The sequence below is a fragment of the Mesoplodon densirostris genome, chromosome 6 (genome assembly GCF_025265405.1).
Source record: "Mesoplodon densirostris isolate mMesDen1 chromosome 6, mMesDen1 primary haplotype, whole genome shotgun sequence".
Taxonomy (NCBI): Eukaryota; Metazoa; Chordata; class Mammalia; order Artiodactyla; family Ziphiidae; genus Mesoplodon; species Mesoplodon densirostris.
This window is the reverse complement of record NC_082666.1, coordinates 59,212,952-59,236,578: the sequence shown is the minus strand read 5'-3', so window position 1 is coordinate 59,236,578 and position 23,627 is coordinate 59,212,952. Positions and strand designations below refer to the sequence as shown.

Below are 23,627 nucleotides of genomic sequence, written 5' to 3'. Positions count from 1 at the left end.
CATCGCGGTGCGCGGGCCTCTCACTGTCGTGGCCTCTCTTGTTGCGGAGCACAGGCTCCAGACGCGCAGGCTCAGTAGTTGTGGCTCACGGGCTTAGTTGCTCCATGGCATGTGGGATCTTCCCAGCCCAGGGCTCGAACCCGTGTCCCCTGCATTGGCAGGCAGATTCTCAACCACTGCGCCACCAGGGAAGCCCAAGACAGCAGTTTTAAATAATGTATAACTACATTTGTAACTTTTAAATTTTTCTTTTTCCTCCTTTAAAATATTGCTGGGAGTTATTTGCTTTGGATTGTTATAGATATTGGAAGTAATTCAGACAAACCTCTCAATCCTTTATAGGACTGTAGTTTGTAAAACAATTTTTTACAACTTTCAGTGGAGCCACCTTGACATCATTGTTGGGAGATGAAGGCTAAAGAGCTGGGTTTCTAGGTCCATCACCCCTATTTCATCTGGAAGAGCTCTGTTTTATCTGCTTTATTAATTAGCATCCTGAATAAGATTCTTTGAGGGGAAGAACAATTCTGCAACAAACAAACAAAACAGAGTACGAGAATTCCTACTTTATAACATCCCTCCTAAGAGGTCTTCTGGATTCTGCCTAATTATTTCTAGGGAAGAAAATTCTCCATCTTCCGTATTTTAGGTACAATGCTAATTGCCAGAAGGTTGTTTCTTATAATAAGCCAATGTGTACTTTCCTACTACTGCTTAATTTAGTTCAACAGGTATTTCTTGACTGTGTGCAAGGCATTGTGCTGGGAGCAAATGAAGATGAAAAGATTTATATGAGACAGTTTCTATTTTCAAATGTGTTGACATTGGAGGCAGGAAGACCAAAAAGACACAAATGCAGATGTTTCTAATCCTATGTAGAATAAGGTAAGTTGTAAAAAAAAAAAAAAAAAAAAGTATAAGGAAAGACCTAAGCAGGCTTCTAATCAATCTGTTATTCCCTCCATTTCCAAACAAGCAGCAATGTCAGATAAAACATAAAGTGATAAAACAATGACATAGCCAGGTTCAAAAGCAAGATCAAAATGTCCATGGACCAAAAATGAAGCACAAATGCAAGATGGTGAACAGGGCTGATATCAAAGCCTTTTTGGCTCCGTGACTGGAAGTCAGCAAAGATTAGCAGTAGTTCAACTCCTGTGGGATAACAGGGACCGAACTTATTTTATAGACTAAGGGGCTCCAAAGCCATGTAGAGAACTCTGTGTCAGGAGTTTGGAGGGCATGTCTGTGGAGAGAATTAAAGAATATTTTTAAAAAGTGTCATGATCTATTGCTTGGGATGAGTGCCTTATCTGAAACTGTGAGTCTAGAAAGGCTGGTGGACGTTGATAAGAGACTGTTGGACATCATGGACTGCACCTACCAAACTACACTTTAGCTCTGTGATGGACTTGCAATTTCCTCGTTACAGATTAAAACCCAAAATCCAAGTATTGAGATTCTGAACTGGGGGCTGTGTGAACCACATGGACATAATCACAAAACTATTAGAAGAGATAAGGATGAAGAGGAAAAAAAGAAAAGCCAAATCGTTCCATTAAAAATAAGCCTACAAAGAAAAATTCCAAAGCACGTGCAAGAAATACAGTACCAAGAATGCCAACAAGATTAACATTCACTCCAGATAAAAGTATCTGAAACAGTTTGACAAAAACTTTAAAATGGGTACAGTCGATCCTCATTATTTATGGGTTCCAGTCATTGTGAATTCACCAGTTTTCTGAAGTCCATCTATCCTCAGTCATTCGCAGACGTGCACAGAGGGACCCAAATTTTGAGTTGCCCAAGGAGCACATTCCCAGCTGAGGTGGAACAAGGTGATACGCTGCCTTATTGTTTCGGCTCTCGGACTGTAAACAGGTGTTCCTTTCTATTTAGTCTATTTAGCGCCAAGCGTTTCCCATCTTTGTGCTTTTTTGTTTGTGATTTCACTGTTTAAAATAACCCCAGCTGAACTGCTGCCCAGTGTTTCTAAGCTCAAGAAGGCTGGGAAGTGCTTATGGAGGAAAAGAGTCTGTTAGATAAGCTTTATTCAGTTTTCAGAGTGCTGTTGGCTGTGAGTTCAATGTTAATGAATCATCAATGTATTTTAAATAAGATGTCTTTAAATAGAAACACACATAATGCAAGGCTACTTATTGCTCTGTTGACTAAAGTGTTGTGACCAGTAACACACAGGAACTGTATTTCTCCTAGGAGCAGCGGTTCACAATTCACCAATTCAGTGTTTGTGTCAACTTTATAGAACGTAACTACCACAAGTAATAAGAATCGGCTGTGTGTTTAAAAGAAACTCATTGAGAAGTAACCATTAAAAATAAACAGTAAATGAGAGAGGAAAACTAGATAGAAATGAAGAAATATATAGATGGATAAAGAAAAAACTATTAGAAATTTTGCAATAAAAGAATGTAATAATTGAAATAAAAATCTCAAGAGATAAGATAAATTCTAGACTGGTTGCAAAGAGAAAAGCAGTGAATTTGAAGATAGCAGTTAAAAATTTATCCAAAATACAGCTCAAAATTCCAGAGAAACATGATATGAAAGAGACCTTAAGAGAGATAGACAGTAAATAAAAGCTTCCAACATGCATGTAAAGGGAGTTTCCAAAGAAGAGAATGGAGGGAATGACATTTAGAATATTCCAGAAAGGAAAAAAGACAAGAGTCCTCAGACTAGAATTGCAGTGAATGTGTTGAGCAGGAAAAATAAGAATACACACCCAAACATAGCATAGTCAACATCAGAGGAAAATATTAAAAGCTATCAGAGAAACAGCAGGTGACCCACAAAGGAATGAAAATTAGATTAATGGCAGAAGCTTCTCAGTCAGAAGAGTCCGGAAGGTAATGAGCTAAGTATCTTCAGAGTGGTTCTGGAAAATAATTGGCAGCATAGAATTTGGTACTTTCACCTATCAATCAAGAGTGTAGGCAAAATCAAAACATGTTCTTATGTACAACGACAAGAGAGTTTACCACCCACAGACTATCACTCAAATAATTAATATAGGATGTGGTTCGGAAAGAAAAAGTTGGACCCTAAAACGGGTAGGCATAGAAGAAAACAATGATGAGGCCAAAGTGGTGTGACAGTGTGTCTTGTCTGTGCACACATGTTACAGTGCTGCCCTGCCCTCATATTCCTGGTTTTCTTTTTCTAATAAGCATATGGGAGGAGTGAACTTTTCTAACCCCTTGAAGCTAAGCATAACCATATGAATAACTTTGGCCACATATTACTTTCAGGATGAAACGATTTAAGGTCACTTTGATGGTCTCCATGCTCTGTCTTCCCTTGTAATACTGACCAAGGAAACTGTATTCTGAAACCCTCCTTCTCAAAGGGTTGTTTGGGGACCAGCAGCATCAGCATTTGCTGGACTCGTGTGAGAAGTGGAGAATCAGGTTCCGTCTCAGGCCTGAAGAATCAGAATCTTCACTTTAACAAGATCCCCGGATGACTCCTCCGTACATTAAAGTTTGAGAAGCACTATTGGACATCCTCTCTCAGCCTGGGTCACCCAGTTACCCTATAGATAACAGCTGCTCTGGAGAGTCTAAGATTGCATGAGTCAAAAATAAACCTTTGTGCTGGTAAACCAAAGGTTTGTACTTTCAGAATCAGCTAACCTATCCTGACAGCTATAGTCAGTGTGGTAGGCAGAATGGTCTCCCAAAGATATCCATGCCCTAATCCCTGGAATTTGTCAATATGTACTATGTTACATAGTGAAAAGGAATTTGCCAATGTGATTAAGGTTATAGACCTTAAGACAGGAAAAGTAGACAGGATTATCCAGGTAGGCTGATTATAATCATGTGAAGCCTCAAAAGCAGAGAACTTTCTGTAACTGGAGGCAGAAAAGATGTGGCAAAAGAAATTAGAGAGACTCCAAGTACAAGAAGGACTTCATGTGCTACTTATTACTGCTCTGAGGTAGAGGGGTTGACAGCCAAGGACCAGAGAGAGGCCTCCGGAAGTATGTATGGCCTCTGGCTGACAGCCAGCAAGGAAAGAGGGGTATCTGTCCTACGATCCCATAAAACAGAATTTGGCCAGCAACCCAAATGAACTTGGAAGTGGATTCATTTCCAGACTCTAGAAAGGAACTTAGCCCTTCCAACACCTTGATTTTGACCTTGTGAAAGAAGGTCTAAGCCAAGGACCCAGTTGAGCTGCCATGTACCTGGACTTCTGTTTTACTGAAATGTGAGATAATCAATTTGTGTTTTAAACACCTAAGTTTATGGTAATTTGTTAAGGCAGCAAATAGAAAATGAATACAGTCAGTAAACCAACTGTTGACCATTAGCTTTGTTTTTATTTCATGTTTGTGTGTTAATAGCATCTCAGTGTTTAGCATGTATTAAAATCCTTCCTTCCTTTGGGAAAATGATAGAAATAAAATAAAGTTAGAGTTTTAGAAAATTTAAGTTGAAATGTATATTAAAAAGAAATAAAATACCCATTAAAAGAATAGAAATATAATCTCTAGTTTCAAAACTAGAAGAAGAAATACTAGAAAATAGAATCTTACCAATTAAATAGAAGTTAGAGAAAAAATCAGAAAGGACAGTAAACAAATACAAAGCAAGCTAGTGCTTGTTCAGACTTCACAAGGTAATGCCAAAGTTTTCTACAGTGATTGCTTCAATTCACACTCCCACCAGAATAGTACACGTTTTTGTTCCATATCCCTGCGAGTGCTTGATATTATATGACTTTTTAATTTGTGTCTAATCTTGTGGGTGTACTTCTGGAATATACCCAACTTGGTCATGTATATTTTTTTGCATAGCATCTGGTTTCAGTTTGCTAATATTTTGTTTAAGACTTTTGCCTCTATGTTTATGAGTAATTTTCTTTCTTACACAATCCTTATCTGGTTTTGATAGAATGAATTGGGAATGTTCTCTCTTTTTCTAGCCTTTGAAAGAGTTTATTTTAGATACAGTTGTCTGTTCCTTGCATGTTTAGTAAACTTTGCTTATAAAATCAGGAGTGAGGTTTTTTTTTTTTTGTAGGGCGATTTTTTAATTAACTGATTGAATTTCTTTAAAGGCATACAAAACATAGCATAGTGGGCAAAAGAATGAAATTTGGAGCCAAACTATCTAGGTTTAATCTCAACTTTGACCTATTAGCTGTGTGAAAGTCATTTAACCTCACTGTGCCTGTGTTTACTGATCTGTAAAATGGGCCACATAGGGTTGTTGGGAGGATTAAAGGAAGGGATATACATAAACAATGTAGGACAGTGCCTGATACATAGTCAATTCTATGTACATATTTACTCTTATTGTTATTATGTTTGCTTCTTCTTGAATCATTCCCTTTCTCTCTTGAATAATTTTTTTTCTAAGACTAAGTTTTCAAAGTTTTTGGCTTAAAGTTGGCCATATTTTTTCTGTAACTATATATATTTTTTAAATGTATTTATTTTTATTTTATTTATTTTTTGGCTGTGTCGGTCCCCGCCGCCATGTGTGGGCTTTCCCCAGTTTCAGCGAGTGGGGGCCACCCCTCATTGCGGTGCGGTGGCCCCTCTTGTTGCGGATCATGGGCTCTAGGCGCACAGGCTTCAGTAGTTGTGGTTCATGGGCTCTAGGGCACAGGCTCAACAGTTGTGGCGCTCGGTCCTAGTCGCTCTGTGGCATGTGGGATCCTCCCAGAGCAGGGCCAGAACCCATGTCCCCCGAATTGGCAGGCAGACCCCCAACCACTGCACCACCAGGGAAGCCCTGTAACTATCTTTTAACTTTGACTGAATCCGTAGCTGTCTCCACTTCTGCATCACTTATAGTGTATGTTTGGGATTTCTTTTTTCTTAATTTTATCATTGAATAAAGTTTGTCAGAAGTTTATTTTTTTAGTCTTTTCAAATAACCACCCTTGGCCTTTGCTGAGTCTATGGTTTTGTTTTTTCTGTTTCATTGGTCTTTGTATTATTTTCTTTCATCTACTTTCTTTGGACTTATTTTACTGTACTATTTCTAATTCCTTAGATTTGATGCTTAGTGTATTAAGTTTCAGCCTGTCTTGTTTTCACATGTAAATGTTCCACTAAGTACTGCTTTGGTTGCTTCCCATGGTGTGATAAGGAGATTTTTCATTCAGTTCTAGGTATTTTTTTTTAATAATTCTACAGAATTTCTCTTGATTGATTGATTGATTGATTTGCTGTGTTGGGTCTTTGTTTCTATGCGAGGGCTTTCTCTAGTTGCGGCCAGCGGGGGCCACTCTTCATCGCGGTGCACGGACCTCTCACTGCTGCGGCCTCTCTCGTTGCGGAACACAGGCTCCAGACGCGCAGGCTCAGTAGTTGTGGCTCACGGGCCCAGTTGCTCCGTGGCATGTGGTATCTTCCCAGACCAGGGCTCGAACCCATGTCCCCTGCACCAGCAGGCAGACTCTCAACCACTGAGCCACCAGGGAAGCCCCCAGTTCTAGGTATTTTTCAATTTCCATTATGGTCCCTTCAAGTCATAAATTATTTACAAGCCTGTTTATTAAATTGTAAATATATGGCAGTTGAAAAATTATCTTTCTTTATTAATCTCTAACAACTGCATTGTGAGTTTTTAAAAATGATCTTTGCGTTCTGTTTCTTTGAAGTTTGTTGAGACTTGTTTTATGACCTAATATTCATGTGTTTTTGGAGCGAACATGTATTCCTTGATCTGAAGGTGTAAGCTTCTATTTATGTCGAGCACTTTGAATGTGTTTTTCAAATCTCCTACATCTTCAATGAATTTATTTTTTTTAACCTGCTTGAGAGGAGGATTTTAAAACTATTATACTTGATTGGTTAATTTGCCAATTTCGCCTTGTAGTCTGGAATAATTCAAACCTGTCTTATTAGATAGATATATATTTTAAAATAGTTTTATCTTCCTGGGGAATTTAACCTTTATTCATAATGTAGTGATCATCTCTATCAGTAGTAATGCTTTTGGTTTTAAATCTGTTTTATCTGATATTAATATAGCCAATCCACCTTTCATTTGATTAGGTTTGTCTCATACATCTTTTTCTCTTCTTTTACTTTCAACCTTTCTCTATCTTTAAGTTTATGAGGATCTAATGTAAACAAATTTTTAATTGCAATCTGATGATTTTTGCTTTATTTGCATTCATTGTGTTTACTGGTAATATGGATTTATTTCTACCATCTTATATTGTAATCTCTATTTGTCCTGTTTTTCCAGTGGTTTTTTAATCTTTCTTGCCTTCTCTGAACTATTGAGACTCTTTTTTTCTTATTACTCTTTCCCTTTGCTGGTTTTAAAGTTATACATCAATTTCTATTCTTTTATGGATACTCTAAATTTTAATGTGCATACTTGAAGACCAAAGTTAAGTAGCATCTATACCTGCCTATCAAACAATTTAAATCTTTTAGAACATTTTAACTCTGGTTTCCCTCCTTCAGACTTATGAGCTTTTGTTGTCATGTGTTTTAGCTCTATTTTTATTAACCTCACAGATTTAATATTTTATACAATCAATGCTTTATATAGTCAGCTCATCTTTATTATCTTATCAGATTATTTTATATAGTCATTGTTTATTTAGGTATACTTGAAAATATTCCATGTTCTTTGATCCATATTTTTTCTTAAATCACAGATCTTCTTCAAGGCTCTATTTTTTTCTATCTGGAGTATATCCTTTCGGAGGTATTTTGGTGAGGGCTCAGTGAAAATAAGTTCTCTTAGTTGTTTTCTGTGTTTGTTTATGTAAAATATCTGTATTTATTTCTCTTAAAATTTATTTTTGCTGTGAAAATAGTTCTAGGTTGACAGTTATCTTCTCTCAACATGAAGATAATTGTCCACTGACTTCTAATTTCCACTGTAGCTGTTGAGAAGTCAGCTGTCATTCTAATTCTTCTTCCTTTGTCTTTTCTCTCTTACTTCTTTTATGATTTTATCTTTATTATTGGCATTCTTCAGTTAGCTATAGTTTGTGTAGGAACAGATCACTTATTTATCCTGTTTTTCATTTGGCCTCTAACCCTGGGGATTTGTATTTTTAATTATTTCTGGAAAATTCTCAGGAAATGATTTGCTCTATATAATCCATATTTCTTATTCTGTTGTTCATATTTTCTGTATCTTTGTCTCTGTGTCCTGGATTTTGTATAATTTGTTCAACTCTTTCTTCCATTTAACAGTTTGTCTCCCCTGCTGTGACTAATATGCTTTTTATTCCACATATCGAATTTCTAATGTCATTTATATTTGTCATTTACTTAAGTTCTATTTGTTTCTTTTTAAAGTATATCTGATTACACTTTTCTTTGGTTATACTTTCACCATTCTTTTTAAAATTTTTTCTTAAGTACATTGTATTTTCTTATTTTGTATCCTGTGTCTAATAATTTAACTATGGTAACTTTCTGTTGGTTTGATTTTCTTGTTTCTATTGTCTCATGTTACCTTGTTTCCTCATATATGTTGTGATATTTCTATGTGCTTTCATGATTGTTGGCATTTAAGAGAGAGTTTCTTGTAGCCTGGATTTACATATGTACTTTCTGGGAGAATTTACATTTGCTTTTGAGGACGATGATATTGGAATGGGGTGGTGATCAGTACTAACCAAGACCATTTTATTTTATTTTATTTTATTTATTGGGGTGTAGTTGCTTTACAGTGTTGTGTTAGTTTCTGCTGTACAGAGAACTGAATCAGCTATATGTATACATATATCCCCTCTTTTCTGGATTTCCTTCCCATTTAGGTCACCACAGAGCACTCAGTAGAGTTCCCTGTGTTATACAGTAGGTTCTCATTAGTATCTATTTTATACATAGTAGTGTATATATGTCAACCCCAGTCTCCAAATTCATCCCACCACCCCCCTTTCCCCCCTTGGTGCCCATACATTTGTTCTCTATGTCTGTGTCTCTATTTCTGCTTTGGAAACAGGTTCATCTGTACCATTTTTCTAGATTCCACATATATGTGTTAATATACGCTATTTGTTTTTCTCTTTCTGACTTACTTCACTCTGTATGACAGTTTCTAGGTCCATCCACATCTCTGCAAATGGCACTGTTTTGTTCCTTTTTATGGCTGAGTAATATTCCATTGTATATATGTACCACATCCTCTTTATCCATTCCTCTGTTGATGGACATTTAGGTTGCTTCCATGTCCTGGCTATTGTAAATAGTGCTGCAGTGAACACTGGGGTGCATGTATCTTTTGGAATTATGGTTTTCTCAGGGTATATGCCCAGTAGTTAGATTGCTGGGTCATATGGTAGTTCTATTTTTAGTTTTTTAAAGAACCTCCACACTGTTCTCCATAGTGGCGGTATCAATATACATGCCACCAACAGTGCAAGAGGGTTCCTTTTTCTCCACACCCTCTCCAGTGTTTATTGTGTGTAGATTTTTTTGATGATGGCCATTCTGACTGGTGTGAGGTGATACCTCATTGTAGTTTTGATTTGCATTTCTCTAATAATTAGTGATGTTGAGCATCTTTTCATGTGCCTCTTGGCCATCTGTATGTCTTCTTTGGAGAAATATCTATTTAGGTCTTCCACCCTTTTTTTTTTTTTTTTTTCAGTACACGGGCCTCTCACTGTTGTGGCCTCTCCCATTGTGGAGCACAGGCTCCGGACACGCAGGCTCAGTGGCCATGGCTCACGGGCCCAGCCGCTCCGCAACATGTGGGATCTTCCCAGACAGGGACACGAACACATGTCCCCTGCATTGGCAGGCAGACTCTCAACCACTGTGCCACCAGGGAAGCCCTCCACCCATATTTTGACTAGGTTTTTTTTTCTTTTTTTTTGATAGAGAGTGTTCTAATTTCATTCTTTTACATGTAGCTGTCCAGTTTTCCCAGCACCACTTATTGAAGAGGCTGTCTTTTCTCCATTGTATATTCTTGCCTCCTTTGTCATAGACTAGGTGACCATAGGTGTGTGGGTTTATCTGTGGGCTTTCTCTCCTGTTCCATTGATCTATGTTTCTCTTTTTGTGCCAATACCATACTGTCTTGATTACTGTAGCTTTGTAGTATAGTCTGAGGTCCGGGAGCCTGATTCCTCCAGTTCCATTTTTCTTTCTCAAGATCATCAAGACCATTTTAAACTAAATTTTCCATTGTCCGTGTTGTGTGAATTGTATCCTAAACTCTCATGAGTCCCATTGTTAGGAATTCTAAAAGAGAATTCTATCCCCATCCTTAACCCATAGACAAGCTGAGATAGGCAAGTTTCATTATTATTTCCCTTCATGAAGCTGAGTTGGTTTGGTTTGTTGATATTGGCCTGTTTTATTTTTTTAAATAAACTTTACATCAGCTTTAGATTCACAGCAAAACTGATCAGAAAATACGGATCTCTCATGTGCCCCCTGCCCACCACATGCACAGCCTTCCACACTATCAACATTCCCCACCAGAGTGGTGTATTTATTTCAATCAGTGAACCTACATTGACACATCATTATCACCTAAAGTCCATAGTTTACATTAGAGTTCACTCTTGATGTTGTACATTCTATGTGTTTGGACAAATGTATGACATGTATCCACCATTGTAGTTTTATAAAGAATATGATAATTCCACTGCCCTAAAAATCCTCTGTGCTTTGCCTATTCATTGCTCCCTCCTCCATATCCAGAAACCACTAATATTTTTACTGTCTACATTTTTTGGCCTTTTCCACAAGCTAAGTGTTTTGTTTCTTTTCCTAGTTTACTCTTTCTCTGAGGGTTTTGCTTAGGGTCTTGGCATTATGAGGGGATCTGATCCTGTTCCACAACTTGCAATGTATACACTTTATCCATTGTCTCCTGCTCTTATAGCCTACTAAAATGGAAAGTTGTAAACCACCAGAAACCAACAGATCCTTTTTGGACATCTATCAATTTCGTCTGTGAATTTATGCCTTCTCAAATTTTTTATCTCTATGGAAACTTCCTTGCCAGTTCAGTTGTGCATATAACATTTTTTTAAATGTTATTTTTACTTGAATGTAGAATGTTTAGGTGTTCTGTAGTGGGAAGCTTTGTCAAAATATCTGGTTCTATATATTGTTGCATATGGAAGTCCCTTAATTCAATCCTTGACAGATATTTATTTAGCATTGATTTTGTGCCAGGCTGATACTAGGCCCTTGGCAAACCAAGAATATAATACTGTGTGTTAAGTCCAAGGATGAAGGTATGTATAGGATTCTATGGCATCTCAGAGGGAGCTGCCTCTCTCAGGCTGAGGATAAGAAGTTGTTGTAGAAGGAAACCAGGAAGTGATACTGAAGCTTGAAGGACTCAGCCAGGTGAATACAGGGAGGCCATGTTGGATAATGTAAGCTGGAGCAGCAAAGCAGTGAGGGAATGGCAGCTGTTCTGATATAAGGTGTGGGGTGGATGGAGAGAAGAGGGGAGATCTGAGGCTATGGAACAGGCAAAGCTAGGTCAGCTCCCTTCAGAAACCTGCTGCGGTATTTGTTGTATTGTCACACCATATAGAAGAGAGTAAGCAGACTGACCCCATTGCAAAACTGAGGACACTTGGGGGAGAAACAGTTTCAGCGGCCCTTTTCCTTCACTCCTTTTTCAGATTCAGCCTTAAAGGAGACCAACTAAGAAGGGAGGTGACGTCTGTCCAAAACTTATCCTCCAGTTTTGAATTGTCTGTCATTCTGCCTGTAATTCTGTCGTTAGAATAAAAGCTTGATTTATGGTCACAATACCTATCTTCCCCCTTTAAATTGTGAGCATCATGGAGGCAGGGAGAATATCTGACTTTTCACTATAGCCTAGTGCTCAGCTAATGTCTCCGTGTTTTGTGAACACATGGAAATTAATAGCTATTGGGAGTGATGAATTAGAAAGCATTGTGATTCATCCAAACCTGACTGTAGATCATTTGAATCAGTTTGCTTTCGTCTTCCCTCTTCCCTAGTACAGCCCATGGAAGGAAATGGAAGTTTTAGGGGAAGAGGAGAGGAAAATCAACTTGGAAGCCAAGGGCTCTTCAGGATGAGACTGGGGCTCAGGGGAAGTGCTTCAGGCTTCAGAGGACAACCTGAAAATACTGGGTTTTAGGGGTCAGGAAATACAGTTCTCTAATTCTTTTTTGGTTTCTTAAAATATGTCCATAGTCCAAGATCAACAAACTAAGAAGCATGAGCACACATAAACAAAGTTGAGTGTTGTCATCCATCAAACTTATAACCCAATAAATTTGGCACAGGATATTATTTAATTAGACTCATATGTTAGGACATTCATTTAAGTCCCTTTAATTAAAATTATATTAAAACAACTAAATAAAGTAGTGCTAGAGGCAGCAAGGCAATGGTGAAGGCAAAGCGAGATGAAACAAGCACTGTCTCAGGCTCCTCTGAAGCCCCCAGGAGCTGTATAATGTTCCCCTCCATGGTGTTGGTAATATTAATAATACCTGACATTTATTGAGTGCTTACTATGTGCCAATACTGATTGAAACGTTTTACTGGTACTAACTCATTTCTGTCCCATTTGCCTACAGAGCCACCATATGACAGTGCCAGTCCCCTTTATGCCAGGGTGAATATTGAGATCCTTCAGAGGGATAGACTTTTTGAGGGGTTTTTTTAGGAACTGACACATTTCACTGTGTTCTGAAAAGAGTGCCCAGCTGTCCAATTTATAGCTGCCAATTTGGAAGCTGGTAAGAAAAGCATTAAAGGAGCAGTGATGGACCCATCCTCTCCTGCAGGGTGAAGAGGAGGTTTGGGATGTGGAAAGAGAAGGCAGAGGTATGATTTGTGACAGCATGTAGGTCCTGGGCCCCTAGGAATGGAGAAAATAAGGAAATTTAGAAAGGGAACTGGGGAAAGATAGCAAACAATTTCTAGGTCCCACTTGACCACAGTAAACGGAAGGGTGGACTCTTTCTCTGGTTATGTAAGGGAAGCTTTTACTCTACCCTACAGCAAACCTATGGGGGAGGGGGTCTCCCTTCTACCCAGGACCACTGCCTGACACCAACTGAGCTGAAACTCCCCACCCTGCTTCTTTTACTTTCTGCTTTGTTCTGATTCCATGGCTACCCAATTTTTCTAAGATAATCCCACTTTCAGTGATTCCCCTGGTGTTGCCATAAGTATCCTCAAATTTATCAAGCATGAATTCTAACATTTGCTGTGGAAAGTATTGTCACCATACCCATGATGAAGCTTCCAGCCACTTGAGAATACTTCGTTTAAAAGGTCAGTTTATATAGTAAATCATGAACATGGGGGTCTGGAATAGGAATTCTGATCTAGAAGTGGGAAAGAGACAAGGGAAGGAAGAGAAAGTCATTAAGCTCTTGGTCGTTTTATCCATGGTAATCTTACTCTTTCCCCTCACTCCACAGTCTATAAGGAAAGACTCAGCTAATCTTCACTGGTACCATGGACAGTCTGAGGACATCTGATTTCCTCTCTTTGGAAACCTGTCTCTTGCCAGGATGACTTGTATTTGTGGTCAGGGTTAGAATCTACCATCCAAAGAGGAATCTGGCTGAGAGGAGGCGCTATTCCATTCCACTGATTGGAGAATAGATATCTTTCTCCTCCACCCATTGACCTGGAACCTTCTCCAAGTTGGGAAGCAGCTTCACTCCTAATATAAACTTCAGTGAACTGCCTGGATAATAATTCAAATAGCAGCCTGATGTCAGCTTTGTAGGGACTAACTCGGGAACCTTAAATTGCTTGCTTCAAAAAACTTACCTATCGAGTGCCCAGAAATATTTCAAGTACTCAAGGACAGAGGTATTTCAAGAGGTGTTCATGGTACTGTATTACATGCCTCCAAAAAAGAGCATTGATTAGATACAGTGCCAGGAAAACAGACAGCTGTCAGGATTCAGGGACAGCCGAAAAGAAGTTAAGCTTGCAGGCAACACTAGGCAGTTTGTTATAGACTGGGATGGAGAAGAGAAGAGAATACTATGGTCTTCTCTGAATTGTCTAACATGGTACAGGTTTCTCCCCTATCTGAAAGTAGAGCATGCCTATGAAACCTTTTCTAAGTTGAAATGGCATAAAACAGAGAAGCAATTACCTTAGGATGCATCTTGCTAACGGATGCACAGAATAAATGGAGTTAAAGCATGGATGCTCACAGACACAGTTCAAATGTAGGCTTGATGCTGAGATGCAGAGTGTAGTTCCTGGGGAAGGAGCTTGGTGGTGCCACTTTCCCTGCTTGGGGTGGGTGTCTAGGCCTGCTGCAAAATAAACACTGAACACTATTTTGCTTTTCACCTCTTTTTGTAAAAGCAAAATTCCTCTTCGGATTTCTTTTGGTTGGCAAAAGCAGGTATTAATGTAAGGTCTTTCGTAAAAGCAAAATGGCGTAAAGCGAACTTTGGAAAAACAGGGGATTACTGTATTTATCTTTGAATTGCTCTGGATGGTATCTATTTCCAGTTTTCTTTAAGCAGCTGGCATAAGCACCGGAAGACAACTTCAGCCTCCGTATTTGCTCCTTTGTCATATATCAAGCTTTATTACCTTTCCCACTTATAAATAGAAACATAATGAACTTGTTATGCAGCCGGCCCCAGCAGTAGTAACAGCTTAAGTATTTACATGCTAAAATATTTCCCTTATATGAGTCCTTCCTCTAACCTGACTGTCCAGCTCAAATATTTTGGTAAATACAGTCTAAAAACAAACAAAAAAACCCTGTAGACTTGAATGCTTTTAAAATGAAATTGTATGCCATGTTCCAAAAAGGATTACAAATTACCACTTCAAATATGTTAATTTGGGGAGGGGGAGAACATTTATTTTAGACAATAATAAAAAATAGTAAAAAGTCAGAAATGCTGATTTAAGAAAAGATACTGCTAAATTGGAGTTAATTCAGAGAAAGGGACTAAAAACAATAAAAGCCCTCAGGGAGTGAATATTTTCAAAATGGAGAGAATTTAACAGTCTAATATGACAAACAACAACCAGTCCTACATAGAATCCCTCTAGGGAATTGGATTCCAAAAGTCTGCATTGTTCAAAGGAGAAAAAAGAAACACACTGAAATAAAAGCTACCCAAACGGGGGAGAAAAAAAACCAACTTTTAAAATGAAATGTGTTAAATGTTTTTACTTAGATCAGCTCTCAAATGCCTGGAGACATTAAAACCTAGCCAAGCAGAGCATTTGTTTTCAGATAACAAGCTCTAATCAAGTAAGTAGGGTGGGGTTAATGATTTATTGTGTGATATATTTTGAGTCTCTTATGTCTGGACCTGGATAAACACATTTGGACTGGTTTAGAGCTCTTTAATATACCTGTAACCAGCATTCACTTAGTGGGCCCAGAGTAGGGCACACCCAAAGCTTGAATAAACTTAAGAGTTCCATATTATTTTACAGGGTCACAAATCTATAAAGATGTTATTTTATAGGGCCCGACCCTGATCCATAGTAAGGCGTTAAAATGGTTAATGATTAATTTTCATAGGCACTTACTTTCCAGAAGTATTGATGGTTTGGAAGGAAAATAAAGAAAATCTGTAAATCTTTTATACCAGGAAAAAAAAGGAACAAGACAAAGGACTCTTAAATATGTCTTATATATTATACGTGAAAATATAGTGTCCCAAGAAAGTCTGTGGGTATTTTCAAATAGGAGGAAGAATGAGACAAGAGTGACCTTTACCTGCTGTGGCACCACCTTCTTCCAAAATCGACCCCATTTTCTGTTCTTTGCACTGATAGTGATGTGTTTGAGATTTAAATATTATGCTCTTGAAATATAATAGAATTGTCTCCATATAGACTGTCTAGACAGGGCAGGGACTATGTTTAATTTCATTTTTCATAGCAGCTAGCAGTCTTGCACAAATAAATGCTTTTGATGATGATGTTGATGTTAGTATAAGCAGGTGGCCAAAATTTGGGGATAAAGCTTGATACCTTAACATTAGTGCTTTATAGTGCATGCATATAACAGTGAATGTTATATAAAATTTACAACTGTCTATTTATGGAATAATAAATTATTTCAGCACATTTTATGTTTTGTAATATTGCCCTATTAAATTTGTTTGCATGCTGGAGGAAACATTAATCTGCCTATTCAGAAAGTAGGCAAGAATCCCTACTCAATTTTCCTAGTGTCTGAAATGAAAAGTATTCTTGTAAATCTGTATTTCAAGAAAAGAAGAAAAAATAGTTATTTCATCAAGATTTTCTAAGATTCCTTGATTAGGAAACTATCAAGATTTAGATTCCCTGCAAGATTTTAAGAAAACAGAATAGGAGTTTCTACAATGAAAGACATGACTTCTGTTTCATGTATTTGATGCGTTAGTCATTCATTCTCAAAAAAATTTTTTTTGCATACTGGTATATAATAGCTTGCGAGCCAAATAGTCGAAGATCCCCATCCTCCTGGAGCTTATACTTTAGTGGAAGGACACAGACAAAAAATAAGCATAATAAATAAGTAAATTATGTGGTGTACTTGAAGGTCATTAAGTGTGAAGGAAAAAAGGAAAAGTTGAGAGGATAAAAAGGAATCAGTAGTGGGAATTGCAATTTTGCATAGAAAAGTCAAGGTAGGTCTCATTGGGAAGGTGATAATTGAGCAAGACTTGACAGAGGTTGAGGTTAATTAGCCACCTGGAATCTGGGCAAAGAAAATTCCAGGCAGAAGGGATAGATAACGCATGTGTCCTAAAGTAAGTGTATTCCTGGAGTGTTCAAGGCGTAGTGGGAATCCAGTGTGGCTGGAGCCAAGGGCATAAGGAAGACAGAAGGAGGTGATGGGGCCAAATCTTGACCTCTGTCTGTGATGAGGTTTTGGCTTTTAATCTGAGTGAAGTGAGGAGCCATGGCAGAGTTGTAGCTGAAATGTGATACAATCTGCTTTCTGCTTTAATAAGGTCATTCTGGCTGCTCTGACAGAAGTCTCTTGGAAAGCAAAGGTAGAAGAGGGAAGATCAGTTAGGAAACTATTGTAATAATGCAGGCAAGACATGATGGTGGCTTGGCCGAGTTTGTGGTCAGATTCTGTATACTTTTGTGTATAGAACCAGCATTTCCTGATGGATTGGATGTGGAAGTCAAGGATCATTCCAAGGCAGTGGTTCTCAAAGTGTGGTCACCAAACCAGCAATATCAGCATCACTGGGGAACCTGTTAAAAATGCAAATTCCTTTACCCCCCCCCCCAAATCTGCTGAATCAGAAACTCTGGAGCAGAGGTCCCCAACCTTTTTGACACCAGGGGCCAGTTTCGTGGAAGACAATTTTTCCATGGGGGTTGGGGGCAGAGGGATATGGTTCAGGCTGTAATGCGAGTGGTGGGGAGTGGCAGATGAAGCTTTGCTCACTTGCCCACTACTCACCTCCTGCTGTGCGGCACGGTTTCCCCTGCTCTGGAGGATGGGGCCCTAATAATCTGGTATTTTGATCAAGCCCTCCGGGTGATTCTGATGCACACGCAAGTGTAAGAACCGCTGCTTTAAGATTTGGGGCCTGAAAAGAATGGAATTGGCATTGACTGGGATGGTAAAGGCTGCAGAGGAAACACATTTTGGGGGGGAAAAGAGGGTATTGGCAATTCAAGTTTGGACATGATGAGTTTGTGATATCTTAGACATCCAGATGGTGAGGAAGCAGTTGTATATATGAGACTGGAGTTCAGGAGAAGGGAGTCTGAGTTGGAAATAGAAATTGAAACATTAATTATGTTTCTGAGAACAAAATGTCATATTAGATTGGATTGCATCAGTGGATAATTACTGTTTAGTAGTCTCAGCTTAACTTCAAATAAAAGAGGCAGAAAGCCAAGTAGTAGTAAAGCCAAAATATATAAAAGAGGCATCTACTTATGTGCTGAGATTTGAGAACTTTAGGGTACATATTTTTCAGAGCTTCCATCTATTTATTGTGCAGGAATCTTTTATAGTAATCTTTCCCCATGTTACCATCAGACCATTGAGGGTTCCTAATATTCTGAGGGTAAAACTTAGCACTAATAAAATTTTCTGAAGTCATCAAGTAACTGATAAATTTCCATATATGTTTGCATCATGGAGTAGCCATCTCAAATTTCTGGAGGATAGAATAGACACCTTATTAAGCAATTATAATTTTGTTTTCTTGCACAGCAGTTTTTATGGAGGGTGAGTGATTAGGACAGGATGGAGGGGAGACACGGAATTTGGAGGAACAGTTACGAGAGAGGGAAATGCAGTGAGAAGGATAGATTTCTTCAGTAACTACAGTCCAAGTGGTCACCTAAATATAATTTCCAGGGCCTCCCTGGTGGCGCAGTGGTTAAGAGTCCGCCTGCCGATGCAGGGGATACGGGTTCGTGCCCCGGTCTGGGAGGATCCCATATGCCGCGGAGCGGCTGGGCCCGTGAGCCATGGCCGCTGGGCCTGCGCATCCGGAGCCTGTGCTCCGCAACGGGAGAGGCCACAACAGTGAGAGGCCCACATACCGCAAAAAGAATAAATAAATAAATAAATAAATAAATAAATAAATAAATAAATATAATTTCCAGTATTTTCTTGATACTATCAGGTATTAATATTGACTTTATAAATAAAACCAAAGAATCAGAATATGGCATCTCTACCATGGCACCCATATAATAATTTCAATGAAACAGCAAAATTAGGAGAAAAGGCCAACCACCGAATATTTAAGGATAGATGTAGAGCAGAAGGGTATCCCTCAGGGAGGAAAATGTCATCTTTAAAAAGAGAAAAAGTTACGTTTCTCCTGACCCTGAATCTATATTTTTTCAGAACCATTTTAAGAGCCTTTCTGATGCTACCACCCTTAGCTGCTGAGATTATAATCTTCTACGTTTCACCCAGTGAGTAAACTCTGGGAAGCTTGACCCTCTTTTGTCCCACAATGTAATCTGATCCACCTGTCATCATCAGGGGACATCTGGGATCCATCTTATCTTTCCCACTGGCTAGTTAATTAACCAGAAAATGTTTTGAATTGGATTCATTTATGGCAGAACTCCACGGACTTTATGAATTATAATGGGAGTACATTAAAGGTCAGCTTTTATTTTTGTGCTTTTAAAGAAGAAAACTCTGACACGGTTAGGATTGAGTGGTTTAAAATTGGAGAGAAAAAGTATTATATTGTATTAAATGGCTAAAGGCAGTAATTCATGGGATCATCTGACTATGTTAAATAAAATATTTTTTTTTCAGAGTGAGGAAGCCCTAGCTCAGTAGCCTGACACAGAGTTGTCAATCGTCAGGCATTACAGTTAGTTGGAAATAGACAGAAGGCCAAGAAATGCATTCCTTTGCTCCCTCTTGCTCTGTTTCTACTGGACAGTGTTTCTGGCTGAAAGCTGGGGGTCTTTAGTCCAGAGTATCTTTCCCACACCATTTTTTTTTTGCCAGGTTCTTGGTGGGGGATGTGTTTAGTTCAAATAGCTATGAGAATTTTCAGCAATTTTATTTGTCTTCCTCATTAGTACCTATGAGATATTTCAAAGATGATGCCCAGGATAGGATGTTAGATATTTTTCAAAGCAGGTAGGCTATGAGTTTCTAAATCTAACTTTTAGGAGGATCAAGAACTATAGTGGTTTCGTGCATCAAATTATAATTCAAAACTAAAAACTTTGTACCTGATGAATCTCTATACATGTAAGAGTTATTGTAATTATTATTATGATACTTGTGGGACAAGAAACTATGATGACTTTGCTTGAGTTTCCACTCCTGCAGCTGGGTGATTCCAGATGCATCAGGAGTTCAGTGAGTGTCTTGAACTATGCTTGAGATGTTTTGGGTTCAACAAAAGAAGCGTTTGCCAAATCTTCTTCCCTTAATTTTTAAACATGTGTATTTCAAGGGAAATTTGATTCATATGTTTCTGATTCATTTACACTTAAATCATGAAAATGTTATTTTGTAAGAGCGATTTGATGTCCAAGAAGCTTTCTGAACCTGTTTTATAAGTCCTCTTAAGTCCTTTTTCTTAAAACAGGAAGTTGCATTTTGCCAAGTACAAATAAACTCAAACATTAAGAAGGTTCAAGTTCAGTTTCCAACTCTGAACTCCAGGTTTTAAGTGCATTCTCAATTTAGCAAAATATATATTCCCACCCCTACAGAAGTAGGGGCAGGAGGAAAGACCATAGTGATAAAAAGTGAGTAAAGGTGTTCGCAAGCATTATTATTCTCAGAGATATTTCTCCGGTTGTGAAAGTTTATAAAACCTATAGCAGGTGTTCTCAGAGCTAGTAGATATAGGTGAATGGCAAACAGGAACATCTGTCTGCCTGTTGATTCTCTCTGATGTGTTTAAATATGTCTACTTTTTTGTCACTGAAAAGAAAACCAAAAAGTCTTAATAGTTTAGCTTCACTTTTTAGTAATTTTACTTTTGACTGACTTTCAGTCTTATTTATTTTAGTAAAGGTGGGAAGACTCAACACATTTTGTTGAACAGCAGGGACTCATAAGAGATTCTGTAGGAGTTTTATGTCTGTAATAAGATGATGTAACATCAATTTTAAAATGTAATTGACACTCCTTTCTTGCAATTGGATAAATGCAGAAAAGTATCTCAGGTTCATACTCAAAGGTCTCTTAATTATATATTATCCTTCTTACTTAATGCAGAGGTGATTCAACCTGACCCTGAAATTACCTTATAGCTGATTCACTTTTATTTATAGAAAAAGAAGGTAAAAGTAATTATGAGGTAAGTTTGGGACCATTCTAAACAGTTTGCTCAGTATTCTGCTTTATTGAGTCCACTTCAGTATTTCTTCTGTACTACTGAGTAATCAGCTGACTCTTGGAATGACAGGTATTATGCAACTGAAAATACTTTATTTAAAAATTATTAATTAAACTATCAGTTCAACTGTGGAAGCCCCCATGCAGCAGCCACCAGGGAAACGTGTTAATCATATAAAGCTGGTTTTATTAAACTTGCTAAACAAGGGGAAGAAGCATCTTGGCATTCTGTAGTTTCTCAGATGGGGGAATTTAGGGAAGAAGACTTGTAGAGTTTGGGGCTGTAGTTAATCACAGGGTTATTTCAGGACAGAAGCTAGTAAATGAGGTCTAGTTGGAGAATGGTAGGATTTTTAACTGGGCAAGTTGTGGTCTTGCCTTTGGAACATAAGCTCATGAATAATTAATGTGAAATTTGTTTGTGTTCTTATCTTGGATCACATAGTCTGCAAGGAGATGGGGTTAAACATCTGAGTTCAGATAGTTTGTGTTGCAGCATACAATTTGCCTGTTTTGTGATTAATAGCATGGATTTGCAGATTGTGAGTTTTGTTTTATTTCTTACAACGAACAACTAACTATCACAACAAAGTGTAACACACACTTATTGACTGGTTTAATGATCTTTAAATTTTTTTCAGACAGTATTCAAAATCACTTAAGCCTTGTTGGGTACCCATGTATACTTTATTTATTTAAAGAATAAATAAAATTTATTCTTTTCCTTTAGTACTACATTTTATTCACTCTGAGAACATATATGATACTAACAATAAAATGCCTTTCAGAATTTATATTGTTTTTTTGTTTTTTGTTTTTTGCGGTACGTGGGCCTCTCACTGTTGTGGTCCCTCCCATTGTGGAGCACAGGCTCCGGACACGCAGGCTCAGCGGCCATGGCTCACGGGCCCAGCCGCTCCACAGCATGTGGGATCTTTCCGGACCGGGGCACGAACCCGTGTCCCCTGCATCGGCAGGCGGACTCTCAACCGCTGCGCCACCAGGGAAGCCCGAGAATTTATATTGTATTTTGAGCTAGTTTAATTTCAACTGAAATAAGTAATTGTTTACACCCATTTTGCCTAGGAAGAATTAATGCTTTCTGAAATATTAAAGCCTTATATGCTACTTAATAGTAACACTGAAATTTGAGGAGTCAGCATTTCATTTTATAAAATAGCATAATGTTATTCTCACAATGTTTATTTAAATGTAAATAGATTTTCAGAGGAAGAAACCTTGTAAAAGAGAACTCTTAAAAGTGATAATGTAGTAATCAGGAACTGCTAAAAGGCCACATGAAAATTCATTATTTAAGATAAAAAAGTTTAATGAAAGGCTTCCCTGTCATTAATATCCATCGTTGTAGATGGATATTCTACAGTCTTCCATAATAAATCCTAATCTGAATGCATGTACAATGAAATAGACCTACTTATCAAACAGATTCTCCGAGGGATAGGTGATATATGTCTTTTTAAAATTAAATCATAATTGTTTTCACTAAAGTTTATCATTTATTAGATAATAGCCATGGTTAGTTATGGTTTTACATTTTAAAATTCCATTTATAAAATATACATGTAAAACATTCTTGTTTTCTGCTGGTCTCAGCCAGTGTGATTTCAAATTCAAATTCAGAGACTTTCCTAATTCTCCAACAACACTTTCTCTTCAGTGGCTTCATTAAATAATCACAGTAATAGCTACCATGTACTATCTTCCTTGTGCCAGTATTTGGCCAACAAAAGCTCATGAAATTCTCACTATGACCTTGACAGCTGAGTATTATCATTGCCTCTGTTCTAAACACAAGGAAACGTAGGCCCATAGAGACCCACCATATTGCATCCAACTCCCATCTGAGGAGGAAGTCCAAAACATTCAGCCATGCTGCCTGAAGCTAAAGAAATTCAGGTGTAAATGCTGTTTTCTCTATTTTGGTCTCCATGTTTAATTCTGTATACTGTCTAGCCTAAGTATACTGTTTTAGAAAAAACTCACAAACAACCCCAGAAAAAAATTTTGAACAAAATCATCATAACTTTTTTCTCCTAGTTGCTAAAATAACATTTTGTCATAGCTTTTGGTATCAGAACTGAAAATGACAGTGATAATTTTAACTAACCCTGTGACTATACTCAGTTCTACTTAAATTACAAGGAAACAAAAACAATGTTACAATGTGGAGGGAATCCATGGACAAATAAACATCTTTGAGAAAATATATTTCAAGGTTACTTTCCCAACTAGTATCCATCAGATCTATTTCAAGCTGGTTTCTTTCCCATTTCACTTCTATCAGAAAATATATTTCAAGGTGATGACTCTTCTCAAATCTCTACCTTCTGAGGGCCAAATAATCATATAACCTTTCAGATGCTATGGGAGGGTCCATCTGTAATGACAGAACATTTGCTTTGTCTCCTAAGACCTGGAGCACATAGATGCTCTAGTTTTCTGTTTGAGGCTGTTCTCCTAACCTGTGCTTCTCCCTTCCCTCTTTTTCTTCTCCAGGACTGCCCACCAGAAGCAGGTGATTTCCGAGCGCAGCAGTGCTCAGCTCATAATGATGTCAAGCACCATGGCCAGTTTTATGAATGGCTTCCTGTGTCTAACGACCCCGACAACCCATGTTCCCTCAAGTGCCAGGCCAAAGGAACAGCCCTAGTTGTTGAACTTGCACCTAAAGTCTTAGATGGAACTCGCTGCTACACAGAGTCTTTGGATATGTGCATCAGTGGTTTGTGCCAAGTAAGTGCTGGCTTCTTTTCATTCTATTTTTCCAGAGGGTTTTGTGTCAGTAGCTTTTGTGTAGTCCTGCTATCTGAATCAGTGTTACTTTTTCTAGAGTTTACA

General features: G+C 38.0%; 1 protein-coding gene across 3 annotated transcripts in view; it reads left to right on the top strand.

Moving 5' to 3' along the window:
* Positions 1-23,627, top strand: part of ADAMTSL1 (ADAMTS like 1) — a 475,434-nt gene that overhangs the window by 81,038 nt on the left and 370,769 nt on the right. For all 3 annotated transcript variants that reach the window (XM_060102066.1, XM_060102065.1, XM_060102068.1), the window contains exon 4: positions 23,286-23,522. In XM_060102066.1, the coding sequence (XP_059958049.1) occupies positions 23,286-23,522 (237 nt within the window). The remainder of the gene's footprint in view (positions 1-23,285; positions 23,523-23,627) is intronic.